This window comes from Barbus barbus, assembly GCF_936440315.1.
Source record: "Barbus barbus genome assembly, chromosome: 46".
In the NCBI taxonomy this organism is placed as follows: Eukaryota; Metazoa; Chordata; class Actinopteri; order Cypriniformes; family Cyprinidae; genus Barbus; species Barbus barbus.
Genome location: NC_136724.1, coordinates 2,495,040 through 2,515,783, shown reverse-complemented (window position 1 = coordinate 2,515,783; position 20,744 = coordinate 2,495,040). Strand labels below are relative to the sequence as shown.

Here is a 20,744-nt window from a genome sequence, read left to right as displayed (position 1 = left end):
AGAATGGCTAAATCTCTCTAAAATCGAGTTCATATTGCCATCTCATCTCACACCTCTTCTGTCACGACTAATGTCCGCCAACAGCTGCCGTACTTCTCGGTCATACCACAAATAAAAGGGGGAGTCCGGTAAAAGCTGCGATACATAATTATCACTCATGTTATGCACAACATACCCCATTTATACATAATATCTATATGCATTCTGAAATAAACCTATCTTAAGCGTCTCACGTAGATTAAAGGTTCTAATGACTCTCTCCATCTTTAAGCGCCCTCGTCCACCCCTCCAGCTGACGCAGTGGTGCAGTCCGCGAGAGGCAATGGCAGAGGTGTAGAGTGAGAGAGAGAGACAGCTTGACTTCAGCCCCGCAGCCGCGACACAGTGACCCGCGGACAGCACAGCCAGACCCGGCACATCCGAGCCTGCGGACCGCCAGAGACTCGCAGCTCAGCAGGGCTTTCTCAATCTCAGGTGTGTGTGTGTGAATGAGCAGCGCTGCTGTTAGCACAAGACGTTAGCTTCTGCTCCACAACACTGCATTTCTGTCACAAACACACACGATCTGCTGTAAACACGCGCCTGTGTGTTTGTTTACCTCAATACACGGCTCTTCTTCATCACCTGTGCTTATAATAACCAGCAGACTCTGCTTTCATGTCATATGTCAGGGATATGAGTAACTAGGCCTCTGCAGTTTGGGGGTGACTCTACTTTAGATCCAGTATTTGAGATGTGGGTTTGTTGGAGATGTAACGTTAAACTCATTGGCTTTGACCGATTATGGAGACATTTCTGTGTAAATGAGGTGATATTTATACTTGGATGTGGTTTGACAGCTATGCTGGATGTTGACACTGAGATTATGAACCTGTGAAGTAAGTTGATCTGTCTTTATGATGAGAATGAGTTACTCTAATAGTTAATTTCTGATTGTTTGTGGTGTTTAGTGTAGAAGCATATACACAAGTGTTGTGGGGTTTTCATCGGGAGATACCAGTGCTGAAATATTGAGAACGGGGAGGTTTATATAAAATACACTTATACCATGTATAGAAAATAAGACCATATGGCAGAAATCAAAAAGTTGTACTCATTGTTTACTTGAATTTCACACAGGGAAGTAATCTCTATAAAATGCATTTACTTCTCCATGCAGTTCAACTCACAGAAGTCTTGCAAATAATGGATTCTGTGTTATTTATATGCTATTAATGTGTATGGGTCACGGATGAGGCATCCCCTTTTGGTGTCTGCATCAAATAAAATGTACAAAAGGGAATTTATATGCATGGAAAGTATATAAAACACGAGTAAAGTGTCTACTTTAAAGTTTCAAATAACTTTTGTGAAAATAAAATGTCAAAATATGAGTGAAATAATATTCAATCGTCCTTTGAATAGTTACAGATATATTTATGTAAAAATTAAACAACATACTTAATATTAAAAGAAAAAAGTGTATAAAAGAAAAGAGAAAATTATCATACTAAATTTTATTCTATTTTAAATGATTGAAAATCATTGTCTTGCTGACAGATGGAGATGGTCCTCACTGCAGAGCACAAGATCCAGGGGGTGTGGTCTAAATCCATCTCCTCCCACCTTAAATATACCTGAACCTACCCGTCTCCACCCCCTGATCCCTAAACCCACCCATCCCCACCCCTAACCCTAACCCTAACTCTAACCCTAAACCTACCCATCCCCACCCCTAAACCTACCCGTCTCTACCTCCTGAATGTGGATCCAACCCCGCCCCCTTGGCTCTTTGTTCTGCAGCGAGGGGCTACTGGACAGATGGGTAAAACATAGTTGTTTGCAGGACAGTGGCAAAGATTTTAAATTACAATTCATTAGTATTTTGTGGGCTGCACTGTGATCCTTAAATGGAGCCTTTTAATGTCATTTAATGATTCTTGATCTAAATATACCTGACAAGATATTTTGGTGGGTTCTGTTTGTTTATGATAGCCATTCATTTTTGCTTAGGAAAAAATACAATTAAACCCAATTTAATGTATGGAGAATTATAATTTTTTTTTTTAAAGCTGTATTACATTTTTGATTTGTTTTGATTTTTGATTTGTTTTGATTTATTTATTTATTTATTATATTTACATCCATCCACACACACATACGCACATTATTTTAGTTTAAGTTTTGGTAATTTCTTTTGTTATGTGCTTTTCTCATTAGTTTAGTTTTTAATTGATTTCAGTTTTACTTTTAGTACATTTAGTACGTCGACATCAACTTATTACAATTTATTTTGGGGTTGTTTCAATTTTTATTGTTAATAATAACAACACTAATGCTGTACTGAATTGGTTGTCACCCGTGTTTTCATGTCTTCTTCCCCCAGTTAAAGCCGAAGCCACGCACCATGTCCTTAAAACCACGGGTGGTGGATTTCGATGAGACGTGGAACAAGCTCCTGACGACAATCAGAGCGGTGGTGATGCTTGATTACGTGGAGAGAGCAACATGGAACGACCGCTTCTCGTATCCTGCACTGAGCTGAATCCAGCTCTAGTAGAGACACATCTGTCCTGGTTTAGATGATGAAACTGTTGCTTCCTCTTTTTCCCCTTTTTTTTCCTGTTTCTTGTAATCAGATTTAAAAAAAAAAAACTTTTTATGAGTGAGCAAAGGCATATTTGTTTTGCTTTCGTTTCTTTCTGCTTTATATGTACATCACTACTCAGAAATTTGGGGTCAATAAGATTTTAAAAGAAATTAATACTCAGCAAGGATGCATTAAAGTAATCAAAAGTGACAATAAACACATTTAATATTACAGAAGGTTCTTTTTCAAATAAATGCTGTTCTTTTGAACTTTCTATTCATCAGAGAATCATTATAGTGAAGTTAATAATCAGAAATGTTTCTTGAGCAGCAAATCAGTATATTATAATGATTTCTGAAGATCATGTGACACTGAAGACTGGAGTAATGATGCTGAAATCATCATTACTGCGCATCACAGAAATAAATAAGAAATCAGTTCTTTTAAATTTGAGTTCTTTTAAAATTTAAGTTGTCATGGCATCTTCTTGACCTCAAACTTTTGAACAGTAGTGTATCCTGCATTAACATTTCCTTAACGTGAGTTTTAGTGACATTTATGCGCTGTGTGTTGCGTATCCAGAGCCTCTAGGGGAAAGACTGTACACTGAGACAAAGGTGTTTCTGGAAAATCACGTCCGTCAGTTGTTCAAGGTAAGATGCTCGTGGCTCCGGTCAGTGTCATCGTAGTTTAACTGTGGATATGGTGCGTCATTGCATTGTGTGTCTTACAGAGAGTCCTGGAGTCAGAGGAGAAGGTTCTGGTGATGTATCACAGATACTGGGAGGAATACAGCAAAGGTGCGGAGTACATGGATTGCTTATACAGGTAAGTTTAGATACTCCTTGCCAAGTTTAAAGGGGTAGTTCATCCAAAAATGAACGTTCTGTCATTTACTCATCAAGCTGTTGAGTTTCTTTCTTCTGTTGAACACAAAAGAAGATATTTTGAAGAATGTTGTTAACCGAGGAGTTTGGAAAAAATACTGTGGAAGTCAATGGGAACCAAAACTGTTTGGTTGCCAACATTCTTCAAAATATCTTCTTTTGTGTTCAACAGAAGAAAGAAACTCAACAGCTTGATGAGTAAATGATGACAGAACGTTCATTTTTGGGCGAATTGTCCCTTTAATGTGCAGAGACAACTATACATGAGGAGTTCACGAGGATTATTTGGAAAACCTGCAGAATTTGCAATTCTGTTTGCTACGGCTAGTTCACTTTTAATTGAGCTTATTTAAGAATAGCCTGAAAGTGTTTCTGTCATGATTGAGTGGATATCAAATAATTAGATGATTGATATTTTGTTTAACCTTAATTTAACACTTTCTTGGGTTTTCACAGACAGGGCTTAGACTAAACCAGGATTAGGCCATAGTTCAATTAGGACAACATTTAAGTAATTTTTTATTACTTTTTAACATTACTGGGGTGCATCTTGAAACAAAACAAAGATATTTTAAGATCAGTCAGTGCAAGTTTATTTAATTTGAAACGGCTCAGACTTATATTTTAGTCTAGGACTAGGCTTATGCCCTGTCTGTGAAACTGGGGGATAGTACATTAGTATTTAGTACACACTACCGTGCAAACGTTTGGGGTCTGTAAAACGTTTAAATTTTTTGAAAGAGGTCTATTCTGCTCACAAAGCCTGCATTTATTTAATGAAGGAAAAAAACAGTAAAACGTTAATATTGTGAAATATTATTGCAATTTAAAATATCACTTTTCTAGTTAAATATATTTTAAAAAGTCATATATTCCTGTGATGTAAAGCTGTATTTTCAGCATCATTACTCCAGTCTTCAGTGTCACATGATCTTCAGAAATCATTCTCATATACTGATTTGCGTTTGTAAATTTGATAAATGTTTTTTAATGTCAATTTTGTTCAGTTTAATTTCTTTAAAAAAAAAAAATATTCTTTAAAAAAGTCTTAGTGATCCCAAACATTTGAGTGGTAGCTCAATCTAGTTGTCATATTAGAGTTAAATACTTATAGTAATAGAGTAGTTTTGCAGTCCATAATCTAGTTTTGTGTAAAATTGTGTGAACTTTTGATGGAACAAACAAATATGCCACTAAAGAGAGATTGAAATCACAGTTCATGTTGCTTTTGGTTCATGAGGAACTGCACCGTGGGATACAGTATTCCCTGAAGTGTGTCTGTTGTATTCTGCACATTTTGGCAAATGTAATAGTAGGTAATCCGGTTATTCTGTGCATGCTGTGCACAGTATGCATAATACATTCTAGGTAAGAGTGCATTAGAATGCCATTGTGGACAAACAGTCACTAGACTTTAATATTGTTGGTTGACTGATTGTGGTGAGGGATATTACACAACACTTAGGGACAATATTTTATTTGTCACTTGAAATCATACATTTTATTATTACTGGTTCTGACGGTTCGCTCTCATGCACTACTCTGAGTGCACAAGGTATTGTTTCTCTGGCACGCAGACCTCGGCCTCGCCAAGGGCTTTGGTCACTTTCTGCTTGATTTCATCATGCTGGACTGAACCCCATCACTGTCCCGCTGCTCTTGGTCAGCTGTGAAAACAAGCAGCTATTGAACTGACGTCAGCCGTGACTTTATTGTGCATCAACACACGCACTTATAAGATAATAGCAACTGATTTTCTTTAATGAGTGTTTTCATGAATTTCCCGCAGGTACCTTAACACACAGTTTATTAAGAAGAACAAGCTGACCGAAGCAGACCTGCAGTATGGATATGGAGGAGTGGATATGAATGAGCCCTTAATGGAGATCGGAGAGGTATGCATGGTATCTTATGACACAAGCTGGTGGCATGTGAACTTTTTTTTTTATGTAAACCTATGCTATATATAAAGCTATGCACATTTCAAATTGTGTTTGTACTTTCATAAACAGTATAATGGTTTGTAAGTATTTTTTTGTTGTTTTTAGCTCGCACTTGACATGTGGCGGAAGTTAATGATTGAGCCCCTTCAGCCGATGCTGATCGGGATGCTTCTGAAAGAGATCAAGAAGTAAGTTCAACTTTAAAAGGAGGAGTGTTTTCAGGTTAAATACTTTAATCCAAAACACTTTTATTAATTTCAATAAAACCGATAATAAAAATGTAATTAAAAAGATAACACAAAATTAAACACAAAAATTGTACTTTTTGTATTTTTTTATTTTCAAACAATATTGGATATTTTAATTGCTTAAATTATGAATTTGCTTGTTTCTTTTGTGTATTACTGAAAAAGCATTTACTTTACTAAAAATAATTGATTATCTGTGGCACATTGACTTGCTATGGTTGCCTGGCCACCCAAGTTCAGTTGTATTGATTATATTCCAGTGTACATGGTTTGAGGATACATTTGCAGATTTATTCAGTTTCAATGTTGTTTCCATAGCGACCGATGTGGGGAGGACCCAAATCAGAAGGTAATCCATGGGGTTATCAACTCCTTTGTTCATGTTGAACAGTACAAGAAAAAGTTTCCTCTAAAGGTGAGTGTCTCTATTTAGGTACTTTTTAATGTGTAATTAACCTATTTAGTTTTTTGTTAGTTTGTGCAATCACGAAACTTCAGTAATATTTTATGTAAATAAAATACACTACTAGTACACTCCTGTTCCATAGTTTGAATCAGATTTCTTTTTTAAAGAAAAAGTAATATTTTTAATTCAGCAAGCATGCATCATGATCAAAAGTGACAGTAAAAACGTTTCTAATGCTGCAAAAGATTGCAACTCATTTTCCACAAAAATATGAAGCAGTGCAACTGTTTTCAACATTGATAATAATCAGAAATGTTTCTTATGCAGCAAATCAGCATTATAATGATTTCTGAAGATCATGTGACACTGAAGACTGGAGAAATTATGCTGAAAATACAGCTTTGATCACAACAATACATTACAGTTGAACAGATATTCACATAGAAAACAGCTATTTTAAATGGTAATCGTATTTCGAAGTATTACTGTTTTTACTGTATTTTTTTATCTCATAAATGCAGCCTTGGTGAGCATTAGAGACTTTTTCAAAAACATCTTACAGACCGCAAACGTTTGTGTACATATTTCCATGCTTTGGGTTTGTGTATCAGCAATCATGCATCTCATTTGAAGGCCACACTGTCTTTTTCCCTTTACCCAGTTTTATCAGGAAATCTTTGAGGGGCCGTTCCTGACAAAAACCGGAGAGTATTACAAACAGGAAGCCTCCAATCTACTGCAGGAGTCCAACTGCTCCCAGTATATGGAGAAGGTGAGATACTGCATAACCTGTCAATCACCATCTTTTGCATTTGGAACGATTACGCAAACATGTTTCTGACTTTTTGATCATTCAGTCTATTTCGCATTTTGCTGTTTGATATTGTGTGATCTAAAGGATGCCTAATTTACTCTGCTGGCAAGTGGCTGATGTTCTCTGATTCTGCAGGTTTTAGGCCGGTTGAAAGACGAGGAGGTGAGATGTCGGAAGTATCTGCACCCCAGCTCTTACGCGAAAGTCATCCATGAATGTCAGCAGAGGATGGTGGCCGATCACCTGCAGTTCCTGCACGGAGAGTGTCAAAATATCATCAAACAGGAAAAGAGAGACGGTCAGCACTTTAGTTACACTTATATCCTTTACTTCCGGCTTATGGATTTATGTTTGTACGTATGTGTCTCAGTTGGCATGTTATAACTGTAGGACGTCCTGATGGTTTGTTTGGTTTTAGATATGGCGAATATGTACACGCTACTGCGGGCCGTGTCCAGCGGCTTACCTCACATGATCCAAGAGCTCCAGGTCCACATCCACGATGAGGGTCTCAGAGCCACCAGTAACCTCTCTCAGGAACACGTAAGTGTCTAAAAATGATGTATAGCTAAATAAAACAGCTTTATGTACATAATTATTTGTATATAGCATTAATTGCAGTGCACTCAGATGTTTACCTCTGATCTTTGTCCTGCAGATGCCAACCCAGTTTGTGGAGTCGGTGTTGGAGGTTCATAGTAAATTTGTCCAGTTGATTAACACAGTGTTGAATGGGGACCAACACTTCATGAGTGCGCTTGATAAGGTACACTTACATTTCAACGCAGTTTATAAAGGATTTGCAAGTGTATATACAGTACCAAGCAAACATTTAGACACATTTACTCATTATACACTGCTCAAAAAAATTAAAGGAACATTTTAATCTCAAACACATCAGATCTCAATGGGGAAAAATATCATGCTGGATATCTCTAATGGTATGGACTGGGTAATGTGTTAGGAACAATAGGAAGACGCATCGCTTGATGGAAATGAAAATTATCAACCTACAGAGGGCTGAATTAAAAGACACCCTGAAAATCAATGTGAAAAAATGATGCAGCCGGCTAGTCAAACTCTAAATGGCACTCAGTAGTTTGTATGGCCCCCACTTGCCTGACAATGTTGAGGCATGCTGCTAATGAGACGACGGATGGTGTCCTGGGGTATTTCCTCACAGATCTGGACCAGGGCATCACTGAGCTCCTGGACAGTTTGAGGTGCAACCTGGCGGCATCGGATGGACCGAAACACAATGTCCCAGAGGCGTTTTATTGGATTTATGTCAGGCGAGCGTGAACCCATTCAATGGTATCAATTCCTTCATCCTCCAGGAACTGCCTGCATACTCTCACCGCATGAGGCCAGGCATAATCGTGCACCAGGAGGAACCCAGGACCCACTGCACCAGTTTAGGGTCTGACAGTGGGTCCAAGGATTTCATCCCGATACCTAATGGCAGTCTGGGTGCAATTGTCTAGCCTGTAGAGGTCTGTGCATCCCTCCATGGATATGCCTCCCCAAACCATCACTGACCCACCACAGGTCATGCTGAACAATGTTATAGGCAGCATAACATTCTCCACGGATTCTCCAGACCCTTTCATGTCTGTCACATGTGCTCAGGGTGAACCTGCCCTCATCTGTGAAAAGCACAGGGACCTGCCAATTTTGGTGTTCAGTGACAAATGCCAATCGAGCTCCACGGTGCCGGGCAGTGAGGACCGGGCCCACTAGAGGCCTAGAGTTGGGCCCTCAGGCCACCCTCATGAAGTGTGTTTCTGATTGTTTGGTCAGAGACATTCACACCAGTGGCCTGCTGGAGGTCATTTTGTATGGCTCTGGCAGTGCTCATATTGTTCCTCCTTGCACAAAGGAGCAGATACCGGTCCTGCTGATGGGTTAAGGGCCTTCTACGGCCCTGTCCAGCTCTCCTTGAGTAACGGCCTGGTTCCTGGAATCTCCTCTATGCTCTTGAGACTGAGCTGGGAGACAGCAAAACTTCTTGGGATGGCACGTATTGATGTGCCATCCTGGAGGATTTGGACTGCCTGTGCAACCTCTGTAGGGTCCAGGTATCACCTCACGCTACCAGTAGTGACACTGACTCTAGCCAAATGCAAAACTAGTGAAAAACAGTCAGAAAAGATGAGTAGGGAAAAAAATGTCAGTGGCCTCCACCTGTAAAACCATTCCTATTTTGGGCGTTGTCTCATTGTTGCCCATCTAGTGCACCTGTTGTTAATTTCATTAACACCAAAGCAGCTGAAACTGATTAACAACTCCCTCTGCTACTTAACTGACCAGATCAATATCCCAGGAGTTTAACTGACTTGATGCTATACTCTGATTAAAAACTGTTCCTTTAATTTTTTTAAGTATTTAAAGTATTACTCTTTTCCATATTTCAGAATGATCGTAAAAACATCAGTATTTTGAAATATGTGCAATTATAATTTTTTAACATAATATAATATATAATGATAATAAAAACTTAAATATTTTTCAAATAACACCAATGCAATTATATATAGTATAATGTAAAGGGGAAAGGGAAAGGGGTGTGTGGCCAAGTATGGTGACTCATACTCTGAATTAGTGCTCTGCATTTAACCCATGCAAGTGTACACACAGTAGGGAACATACACCCTGAGCAGTGGGCAGCCAATGTAAAGTAATATAAATTATATAATGATAGTAAAAACATCAATACTTTGAAACGATACAAATGTAGTTATGGGAATTATTACTAGCTAATGTAATACAATAACTAACATAGTGATAATAAAGACATCAATACTTTGATATATTACATATGTAATTATGGAATGTATTCAAATAAAATTTAACTAGAAACATAGTTATTATAACTAAAAACATAATTACATTGAAATAATACAAATGCAGTTATAGAAATCATTAATATGCAATGCGATATATTAAATAGCATAATGATAGTAAAACATCAATACTTTTTAAAAATGTCCATAATTGCATTCGTATTGTTTCTATGTAATATAATACAACATTATATTATATTATATTATACATATACTAAGCAACCGCATATCCCCACCTTACCAACTTCTCCCTTTAGTCCAGTAGGGGGTATCTGGGATCAGAGTGCATGTAGAAACACTTGTGTTTGTGGTTTGTGATTTTATTGCTCATTCCGCTTCCAGGCCTTGACTTCAGTAGTGAACTACAGAGAGCCCAAATCCATCTGCAAAGCGCCTGAGCTGGTGTGTAATCACTATTTATCCTATTTATATGGTCAACTTTAGATCAGGAAGCCTAAAACTCTGAATGAACCTAATGAACACATACAGTCAGAACATTAACACTCCTTTTTCTCTTTGCCGGTGTTTCTCGTGCTGTGGCACAGCTGGCTAAGTACTGTGACAATCTGTTGAAGAAATCTGCAAAAGGAATGACGGAGAATGAAGTTGAGGACAAACTGACCAGCTTCATCACGGTCTTCAAATACATTGATGACAAAGATGTGTTTCAGAAGGTGAGGCCATGGCTTGATTTATCTACAGGTATAGTAGAATGAGAACAGGTAACCAAAAAAAGCCAAAACAGCTGAAACCAGTCTAAACTGGTTGGCTGGTTTTAGCTGGTCGTAGCTGGTTTGCAGGCTGACTTTAGCGGGGTTGTGTCCACGTCTTTAGCTTTAGCTTGGTTTTGGGATGCAAGCTAAAAGCTATCGGCCAAACATTTTCATATGTCCCTCCCATTATAGCATGTTTTAAACTTTTAAACGTCTTAAAACACTTAACATGTTAACAGAATGCTAGCAGTGTATTAAAACATGTTAGGAGTAAAAATGTGTATACGATAGAACAGTATAATAATGTGTAGGCTATAATATGTTAACATGTTAAAACATTAACAAAAGTGTTAAAATGTTAGCATGTGTTATAACATGCTAAAACATGTTAACAATATGTTAAAACATGTAAGCATTGTTGTGGTAGCAATGTTTTAAAACTTACAAGCAATAGGCTAACAACGTGTTGAACCATGCTAGCTAGAAATATCCTAGTAACATGGTAAAACATTGTAACAATATGTTAAAACATGTTAGCATTCTTGTGCTATCAGTGTGCTAAAACTTTCTAGCAGAATGCTAACATGTTAAAACGTTAGCAAAATGCTGAAATATTTTAGCAGTGTGTTAAAACGTGAGCAGCATGTTATTAACATGTAAAACATTAACAGATTAAGAAAATGCTAAAGCTAAATGCTAAAAACATGGTAAAATATTGTAACGATGTATTAACGTTAGCATTATTCTAGCAATGTGTTAAACGTTTTAGCAGTGCTAAAATATGTTAGCAGCATGTTTTAAAATAAAAATGTGGAAAACATGTTAGAAACATTTTAAAACATGGTGGAAAAATTCTAATATGTTAAAACAACATTGCTAAAACATGATAACATTGTGTGCAATGTGCTAAATTCTAGCAGCATGTTAACATGTTAAAACAACAAATTCTGAACTTGCTAAAAAAATGAAATCATGTAAAGGTTTATTGGTGGCAGAACTGGTTTATGAGGTCAGATGGGGTCTGAAGTGGTCTGACTGAGATTTTGTATTGACTTGCGTTCTGTCTAGCTGACATAAAAACCTTCAAACTTTAAGCTGTTAAACTATTTTTATACTTCCAGGCTAGGCTTTGTCAAGCCAAAATCAATGTTTGTCATCAAATGTTACTCATCTTCTTTCCTGATTTTTTTTTGTTTTTTTTTGTTTTTACATTTTCATGTCTGGTATGGGTGGTGTTTTCAGTATTTTGTGGGCAGTACTTTCTAATTCCTTGTTTTTCTCTCTTTAATTGTTGTTTATTCTTAGTTTTACGCCAGAATGCTTGCAAAGAGGTTAATACATGGACTTTCATTATCCATGGACTCAGAGGAAGCCATGATCAACAAACTGAAGGTAAAGCAAGTCTCTCACACAGTCGTCTTTCTTGAAAAGTGTGTAAAAATGTTCACAGATGTGACTCGTCCTCCATAATCAAGTGTTCGCTCGCTGTGGGCGCCACAGCTTTGTCATAATGTGAAACCACGGATGGGACTGATGAAGGGGTTCGTGTGATTAAAGCTAGCAGACCTTTCATTGTGTTTCTCGCTCTCGTTTCCCTCCCCTGTCCTTTGCCTTGCAGCAAGCGTGTGGCTATGAATTCACGAGCAAACTGCACAGAATGTACACTGACATGAGCGTCAGCACCGACCTCAACAACAAATTCAACAACTTTATCAAAACCCAGGAAAGCGTTGTGGACCTGGGCATCAGCTTCCAGATTTATGTATTACAGGTAAGAGAGAAGGAAATATTTCATTAATTATTATACATGTATATATGTATATGTGTATATAGGTATGTATATGTGTGTTTTATTAAATTATTTTTAAATATTATTTCAATCATTGATAATTATTTTTCCACATAGCGTCTCAAACGTTTGTGCTATGGATATGAATGCTATATTGAGAAGTGTGTGTTGTTATTTTTGTAAGTGGTCAGATTTGCAGTTTATAAAACAGGCAAAAAATCAAATCATATAGTCAAATAAATTACATTGTATGCTGATACATAGTTTAAACGTTAAGAATTTTAAACTTCTTAATGTTATGTCATAATAATTATATGCATACATTTTTATATATCTAGGGTTAGCGTTATTATTAGTATTACAATTAAATGTAAATGCACACATGCAAATAATTACAATACTATCAATAATATAGTAATTATTTCAGTAATTAAGTCATTTATTAAATTATAAAACTAATTAAATATGACTGTCCACATTTATATCAAGGGATTTTGCTACTCATTTCGATGCAAACTTGTAAGCCAGGCATAACAGAGGTCATTGACATATAAAAGGGTCAATGCAAGGGTGAAAAATGGTCATAAGTGGAAAGCTACAATAATGTGGAATATGACTATTGTGCATGTTGGATATGCGCTGGGTTGTGAGTTGACATGTGCTTGTATGTGTTTCAGGCAGGCGCATGGCCTCTCACACATGTTCCCTCTTCTACGTTTGCCATCCCGCAGGAGCTGGAGAAAAGTGTACAAATGGTAAGCTGCCTTGTCAGTAAGCTCCAAAACACGATCTGTCATGATTAGGGGCAAGAGCAAAGCTTCCTCCTTGTACTGAGAGCTGAACATGTAAAATCCTCTTTCATTTTATTATGAAAGTAGGTGATGCTGATTTAACTGATGTCTTCTTTCTGCAGTTTGAGTTGTTTTATAACCAGCACTTCAGCGGAAGGAAGTTGACCTGGCTGCATTATCTCTGCACAGGTAAAGTCGGTCATACAGAGACATACACCACACTTAGAAAGTTTGGCCTCCATAAGATTGGTTTTGTTTTGTTTTTTATTTGATATGTTTTTGCAGCTTTTTGTTTTTGCATTTTTTCCTGCATTTATTTGGACATATTGCTATTTAAAAAATTATAACAATTTAAAATAACTGTTTTATATTTTAATGTATTTTAAAATGTATTCATGTGATGGCAAAGCTCAATGAAAGTATTAACTTCTAAAAATGTATATTACTGACCCCAAACGTTTGAACGATAGCGTACATCTGGAAGATGAAGGTCAATAAAATCTTTTTTTTTTTTTTTTATAACTTCTGATCACCACCTTTTCTGATTCTCAAACTGCCTATTAAAATTAATCAGCATTGATTGATAACACCAGTATTGTATTATTTGATGCATTGTTTCCTACAATGCTGGCAAACTGATATATGTAAATACTAGGTGCGTGTGTGTGTGTGTGTGTGTGTGTATATAGATTTTTTATTTATTTTTTTAAATCAAATTACTTGCAGGATATGCTGATCTAATTAATTGGTATTAATCACATATGTGACCCTGGACCACAAAACCAGTCATAAGGGTAAATTTTTCAAAATTAAGATTTATACATCATCTGAAAGCTGAATAAATAATCTTTCCATTGATGTATGGTTTGTTAGGATCGAACGATATTTTGCCGATATATAACTATTAGAAAATCTGGAATCTGAGGGAGCAAAAAAATCAAAATACTGAGAAAATCTCCTTTAAAGTTGATCAAATGAAGTTCTTAGCAATGCATATTACTAATCAAAAATGAAGTGTGGATATATTTACAGTAAGAAATTTACAAAATATCTTCATGGAACATGATATTATAATTAAAAAAATCAATAAATTTGACCCATACAATGTATTTTTGGCTATTGCTACAAATATACCTGTGCTGCTCATGACTGCTTTTGTGCTGCAGGGACACATTTGGAAAAACATTAACATAAGACTGCTCACGTTTATATAAAAGGATTTTGCTGCTCATTTTACATGCAAAATGATAAGCTAATAATAACATTTACGTAATGAAGTCTTAAAGGGGCAGTTGCAAAAACAGCCTATTTAATTATAATGGCCAGAGAAAGGGTGAAAGCAACATCTAATTTTCATTTAATTTGTTTTTTAATCAAATATTTAATTTGTATTTATTAATTTTTTTTTAACAACACTGCTTCTTGTTCCTGTCAGGCGAGGTAAAGATGAATTATCTGTCCAAGCCCTATGTGGCGGTGGTGACCACCTATCAGATGGCCGTTCTGCTGGCGTTTAACAGCAGCGAGACCGTGAGCTACAAAGAACTGCAGGACAGCACGCAGATGAACGAGAAGGAGCTCCAGAAGACCATTAAATCCCTGCTGGACGTCAAGATGATCAGCCACGACTCGCAGAAAGTAAGTCTGAGATCAGCGCGGCAATCAGCTTCATCTGTGGCTTGACTTTTAATCAAACGGTTAATTGATTTATCATAACTATACTCCCACTTTCTCCTTTCCTCCAGGAGGAGATCGAAGCCGAATCCACGTTTTCCCTAATTATGAGTTTCACCAGTAAAAGAACAAAGTTCAAGATCACAACATCGATGCAGAAGGACACGCCACAGGTACAGAGTCTCATTTTGTTGGACCAATTCAAGAAAACCATTTCAATTATTTTTTTTTAACCGTTAATGGTTAACTTTACATAACTATAACATCATTCAAGTAACACTCTCTTCATTCAAAACATGCAAAATCTGGTTAAAGATCTATTCCAAGTGCAGCACGCATGAAAATAAGTTCAAAATATCTTTGCAGGAAAGATGCCTGAAATATAAAGGCAAATATTGTACAAACTTGTCTTAAACGTATCCTATATGTGACCCTGGACCACAAAACCAGACATAAGGATCAAGTTTTTGAAATTGAGATTTATACATCATCTGAAAGCTGAATAAATAATCTTTCCATTGATGCATGGTTTGTTAGGATCGAACAATATTTGGCTGAAAAACTGGAATCTGAGGGTGCAAAAAAATCTAAATATTGAGAAAATCGCCTTTAAAGTTGTTCAAATGAAGTTCTTAGCAATGCATATTACTAATCAAAAAGTTTTGATATATTTACAGTAGGAGATTTACAAAATATCTTCATGAAACATGATCTTTACTTAATATCCTAATGATTTTTGACATAAAAGAAAAATCAATAATTTTGACTTTGTATTGTTAGCTATTGCTACAAATATACCCCAGCGACTGCATTTGTGCTCCAGGGTCACATATATATAGAAGTAATATAAAATAAGTAGAGCTAATTAATTGCATCCAAAATAGAAGTTTTTGTTTGCATAATATATGTGTGTGTACTGTGTATATTTATTATGTTTATATAAATACACACACACACACACATGTATATATTTCAGAAAAACATGTTATGTTTATATATAAAATATATTTATATATAATATAAATTATATGAATATAAATATATACATGTAAATATTTTCAAAACATACTGTATGTGAGTGTATTATATAAACATAATAAATATACACAGTACACGCACACATATTATGCAAACAAAAACTTCTATTTTGGATGTGATTAATCGCGATTAATCATTTGACCGCTCTAATAATAAGACAAATGCTAAATGTTTCTTAGGTCAGTGCATTTGTCTAATTTTAGGGTTTTATTCAGGACTGTGAACATATTAATTGTGGCAAAACGTTACATTCAAATTAATCTATAAAATCCCACAAATCCGTAAACGCTGTGGTGTTATTTGTGTGTGTCAGGAGCTGGAACAGACGAGGAGTGCCGTGGATGAAGACAGGAAAATGTATTTACAGGCTGCTATAGTGAGGATTATGAAAGCCAGGAAAGTCTTGAGACACAACGCCCTCATACAGGAGGTGAGATGACAGGTTCTCCTCTGCTAATGCTGCAACCTTTCAGTTTCAAAGCTTAATTTGTGGCTTCAGACGCTTAAGCAAGGAGTGTGTGTGTGGTACCTGACACAGAAATCAGACTCTGTGCACAAGTAATCAGACGTGGAGAAGCAAATTCTAGCCCGTGCAGATAAGAGCACTGAAATGTCAGGAATGAGAGACTTTGACAGAGACTGCTGTCAGAACACGTCTGAGGACCAGACGGCCCGCCAACACGGCCTGTTACACAAAAAAACTGTGATGGATACGGTTTTTACTGCTCTCACACACACATTTGGCACTAAACTCACACTGTTTTCCCCCTATAGTCACAGACAAGCTGAACAGTGAACAGTGAATGAAGAGGGAATGGGGCACATGGGTGATCCGAGTCATATTTTACCCCAAAATTAAAAGAAAAATATATTTTTCACTGATTTTTCATAAAGAAAAAGAAGCCTGTTTTGGGATCATTAAAGATCTTTGCAGTATACGAGAGGAAAAATGTGCCAAAAGTCATTGTTTCTGACCAGATTTGCTTAAAATCCGCATACAGGAAATTAAATTGAAATACTACAATGATGTTTACTTGCGAATCTTTTTTAATATTATTATTAATAAAATAATTATTATATTACAATAATGATAATTTGTGGGAAAATGTGTTATTTTCTTAAAATAAAGTCACAATGCAAACAAAAAATTGTTAAAACATGATATATTTTTGATATATATATATATGACGTCTTTTATTTTCTTCATTATTTTATTTATGATATGTATTCTTAACCATTTTTTTTTTTTGCGATCTATTTCAACGTTGTTCAAAGTTGACCTGAATTTTTCATTATAATTACAAATTTTACATGCTAATGTTGTTCTTCTACTGTTTCATCCTGTTCAGTATTTTCATAGTGCATTGCACCAATGATGTTTTTAACTATATGGGGAAATCAGAAACATGAGTTTGAAATAATAGTCTCATATTCCACAAGTGTTCTCCAGGTGCTCAACTAAATATAGAAACTTGTTTTCACCAAAAAAAGGTCAGAATTGCGAGATCTTAACTCAAAACTTGCAATTCTGACTTTTTATTTTTATTTTTCAAAAGTATGAATTGTGAGATAAAAAGTCACAATTGCCTTTTTCTATGCTGTGGCTTAAACAGGCTTTCATAACTAAATGTAAAGCATTACTCCATACAAAACCACAAGTAATTTGATCAAAATAAATTGGTCAGATTAGTCAAAACATTTACTCATTTCTTCTTTTCGTAAATGGAAGGACAAACGCAGGTGTGAATTATGAAATAGATTTGATTATGAGCTGTGAGTTTCTGCTGGCGCTGCAGCTGTCCAGTGTTTGTGTGACTGTGTGTGGTTAGTCCATGTGCTTCTCATTGCTTTGGAACAAACAGCATCAAGCACAAACACATCTTCAGCCAGAAAACGGCTCATAACAATGGCAGCGCTCAACCTTTCAATTTTTTGGTTTATTAAATAACAGTTTATCCTGTCCAGCATTCATTTATTCATTGTAATATATATATACAGTAAATCAAGAACACAGTGGTGCAGTCGAGGCAGGTTTGCCTTGCTTTTTTATCTTATAGGAAGGCTGATCTTACTGTGGAAATATGGATTTCAAAGTCTGCAACTTTAATCTGTTCACAAGCTTTGCTGAAAAAGTAAAATCCTTAGTTTCTGGGTCAGTCGTGACAAGACTTATCATTTCTCAAGAACGACAAAAACAAAACAAAGTGGAGCCCCAAGATGGGTTCTGGGGATCTGTGGAAGTTCATATTTACAGAATATGACATTATTACAGTTTCTTTTTAATTATACAATTAACTACATTTTATTTATTTTTACTATATATATATATATATATATATATATATATATATATATATATATATATATATATATATATATATATTAGCAAAAATAAATAAATATATATGTGTGTATATACACACACGCACACATATATATCCATATATCACTGTATTGCCCAATCAGCATCCAGGACTGGAAATGTTCATTTAAGTAAATGTAGTAATACAGAAATGATCATACTGTATAGTAATTGTCATAGAAACATTGATGAAACATTATAAAATACATTTTTAATGAAGTATTTTCTGCTCAAAGCTGGATTTATTTCATATACAATAAAAACAGTGATATTGTGAAATAATATTACTATTTGAAATAACTATTTTCTATTTGAATATATGGTCAAATGTAATTTATTCCTGTGATGCAAAGTTGAATTTTTAGCATTATTACGTGTATCTTCTCACATGTCTTATATTCTGCAGAAATGATATGTACTGCAATACTATAATATACTGCAGAAAAGATAACAGCGATATGAGTGTGTGCTATCCTCAATATAAGCAGCCTAATGTTGTTTGTGTGTTCTTATTCTTGCAGGTAATCAACCAATCCAAAGCGAGATTCAACCCGAGTATCAGCATGATCAAGAAGTGCATCGAGGTTCTTATCGACAAGCAGTACATCGAGAGAAGCCAGAGCTCTGCGGACGAATACAGCTATGTCGCATAAAAACATATTAATTTAATGAAAGAAAATAAACAAAAAAATGCCGTTAAGCGTGAACGGTAAACATGTCTTTTATTTTCGGCTCTGGCTGGCTCTGGCACTCAACCATCGGATCGAATCGGGACTCTGTGCCTCCATCTTTGTTAAAAAGGGCCTCCGAGTAGCTGGACAGTCATCTAAAGCACCCCCATCCCGCCCCCTTCTGATTTTATGCTGTTTACATCACCAGTGCCACGCCCAGTGCGTCTATGAAAAAAGAAAATGCCTACTCGAGCGTAAAAGGATAATACATTTTTAGACATAATCGTACAAGAGAAAGAGAGTGAATGAAATGCATCACATAGAGCAAAACGGGTGAGGTGTTTGAGAAACGGCCGAAAAACAACCACACTTTCTTTTCTCACGTTGCAGTTGTTGTGTGTATTCTTTTTTAATGTATCAAAGTCAAAGAACTATTGTAATAAAACCGGTATACTGATAATTGCATTTACTTTCAAGATATAAAAAACAAATATGAATTGACAAACATGATTCTGCTGCTTGTCAAATAAACAATTAAAAAAAAAAAAAAACTTTTTCGTAAATGTTTTAAGAATGAATTCATCATCAGTCAGTATTAAAGGTGACCAAAGCATTCTTCTAATGGTGCATTGAAATCATGTCAGAAATATCATATTTATGAGCAGTACAGGGTAGATTAATTACAAATTGTAGTCAGTTACTGATTACTAATTACATGATGAAAATGTTAGTAATTTAATCTACTGTTGATTATTAATTTTAGGCAATGCATTCTGACTTTCTTGTCAGATTACTTTTGACTTCACTTGTTTATATTTAAATGTGATTATAAGTATACAAAAAATAGAGGGAAAAAATCTAATTTCTCATTAACATCATGAAATGCATTAAACATGACTTTACTCCAATGCTTCCCACACTGGAGTAAATGAAAAAAAAAAAACATGTTTACTTTTGAAATATTTTATTTGTTTACATGCATGGCAATGTCACCACTCAGCAACACCAGAGAACATGCAAATGTGTAATTAATTTATTGAAATATTACCTTTATTAAATCTCAGGGGGGCTTCAAGTACATATATAAGGTCAAAGGGGTTGGGCTGACATATTAGTGAATCTCTGCATCACATGAAATATTAATAAATATGAAACAGCAACGACATGGTCAAAGACTTCCAGTTTTAAATATTTTCATCAGTTATACATCACAAGTGTTTAGGAACTTTATTGTCTCATACATAATATACTGTAGCTGCCTGACAGGTGTTGTTGTCCCCAAATTCAGAAGCATGGACCGCAAATGAACGTACATTACATTTTGAATATTCACATATTGTAAATATTCAAAGCTAAACAATATGACACAGTAGAATAAAAGAGAAAAAAGAATTCATAAATTATAATTTACTGCCTTTCTGTAAATAATTTGTAATCTATAAAAAAATGAACTGTAATCTGATTATAAAACATAATAGAATCTAATTACAAGTACTACATTTTTGGGTTGCCCTTTAATTTAAGGTGTCCTTGTTACAATGTAATTATACATTTAAGTACTGACTGAGTAACATTAACTACATGTACTGACTATATGGTTAGGGTTACGTGTTGCATGTAATTATGCATAATTTATTGTTATTATAATAGTAAGTACTTGTAACATGTGTAACAAGGACACCTTAAAATAAAGTGTTACCCATTTTTGTAAACCAGCGCACCAAGGACTGCAGGACGTCTGTGGGTTTTGCTATATCGGGATTCTTTGTAAGCAAATCTCAGTCAGCAGCAGTCTGTTCACTCTCAGCTCCTCCTAACTGAGGATCTGCTCCTAATGAGACCCACATGGAGGTTCCTGACCAAATCAACATGTCTACAGTATGTGTGTGTCATCAGCAAAACATTTCTGTATAATATACATCATCTTACATAAGCCTGACATTTAGCAGATTCACAGATGTGGAGTCACAGAAAGTAATACAGCTTCATTACAAGT

At 35.6% G+C, this 20,744-nt stretch overlaps 1 protein-coding gene across 1 annotated transcript; it reads left to right on the top strand.

Annotated features, from left to right (window-relative positions):
• The first annotated feature begins 299 nt into the window (after positions 1 to 299).
• Positions 300 to 19,679, top strand: LOC306865135 (cullin-2-like). The gene is made up of 21 exons (XM_079409536.1): positions 300 to 474; positions 2,366 to 2,505; positions 3,120 to 3,222; positions 3,303 to 3,397; positions 5,246 to 5,351; positions 5,505 to 5,587; positions 5,966 to 6,062; positions 6,715 to 6,825; positions 7,003 to 7,165; positions 7,286 to 7,410; positions 7,526 to 7,633; positions 10,053 to 10,112; positions 10,256 to 10,384; positions 11,729 to 11,815; positions 12,042 to 12,194; positions 12,890 to 12,967; positions 13,126 to 13,192; positions 14,439 to 14,641; positions 14,749 to 14,850; positions 16,029 to 16,145; positions 18,599 to 19,679. Exons 2-21 carry the CDS (start codon positions 2,387 to 2,389, stop codon positions 18,728 to 18,730), a joined length of 2,238 nt encoding a protein of 745 aa, XP_079265662.1. The 5' UTR covers positions 300 to 474; positions 2,366 to 2,386; the 3' UTR covers positions 18,731 to 19,679.
• The last annotated feature ends 1,065 nt before the right edge of the window (positions 19,680 to 20,744 follow it).

Bases quoted from the DNA above. Each gene is read 5' to 3' on its own strand.
- LOC306865135 (XM_079409536.1), top strand. From the start codon at position 2,387: ATGTCCTTAAAACCACGGGTGGTGGATTTCGATGAGACGTGGAACAAG. The intron at 3,398-5,245 runs GTAAGTTTAGAT...AATTTCCCGCAG, and splicing joins TACATGGATTGCTTATACAG to GTACCTTAACACACAGTTTA. The intron at 10,385-11,728 runs GTGAGGCCATGG...GTTTATTCTTAG, and splicing joins ACAAAGATGTGTTTCAGAAG to TTTTACGCCAGAATGCTTGC.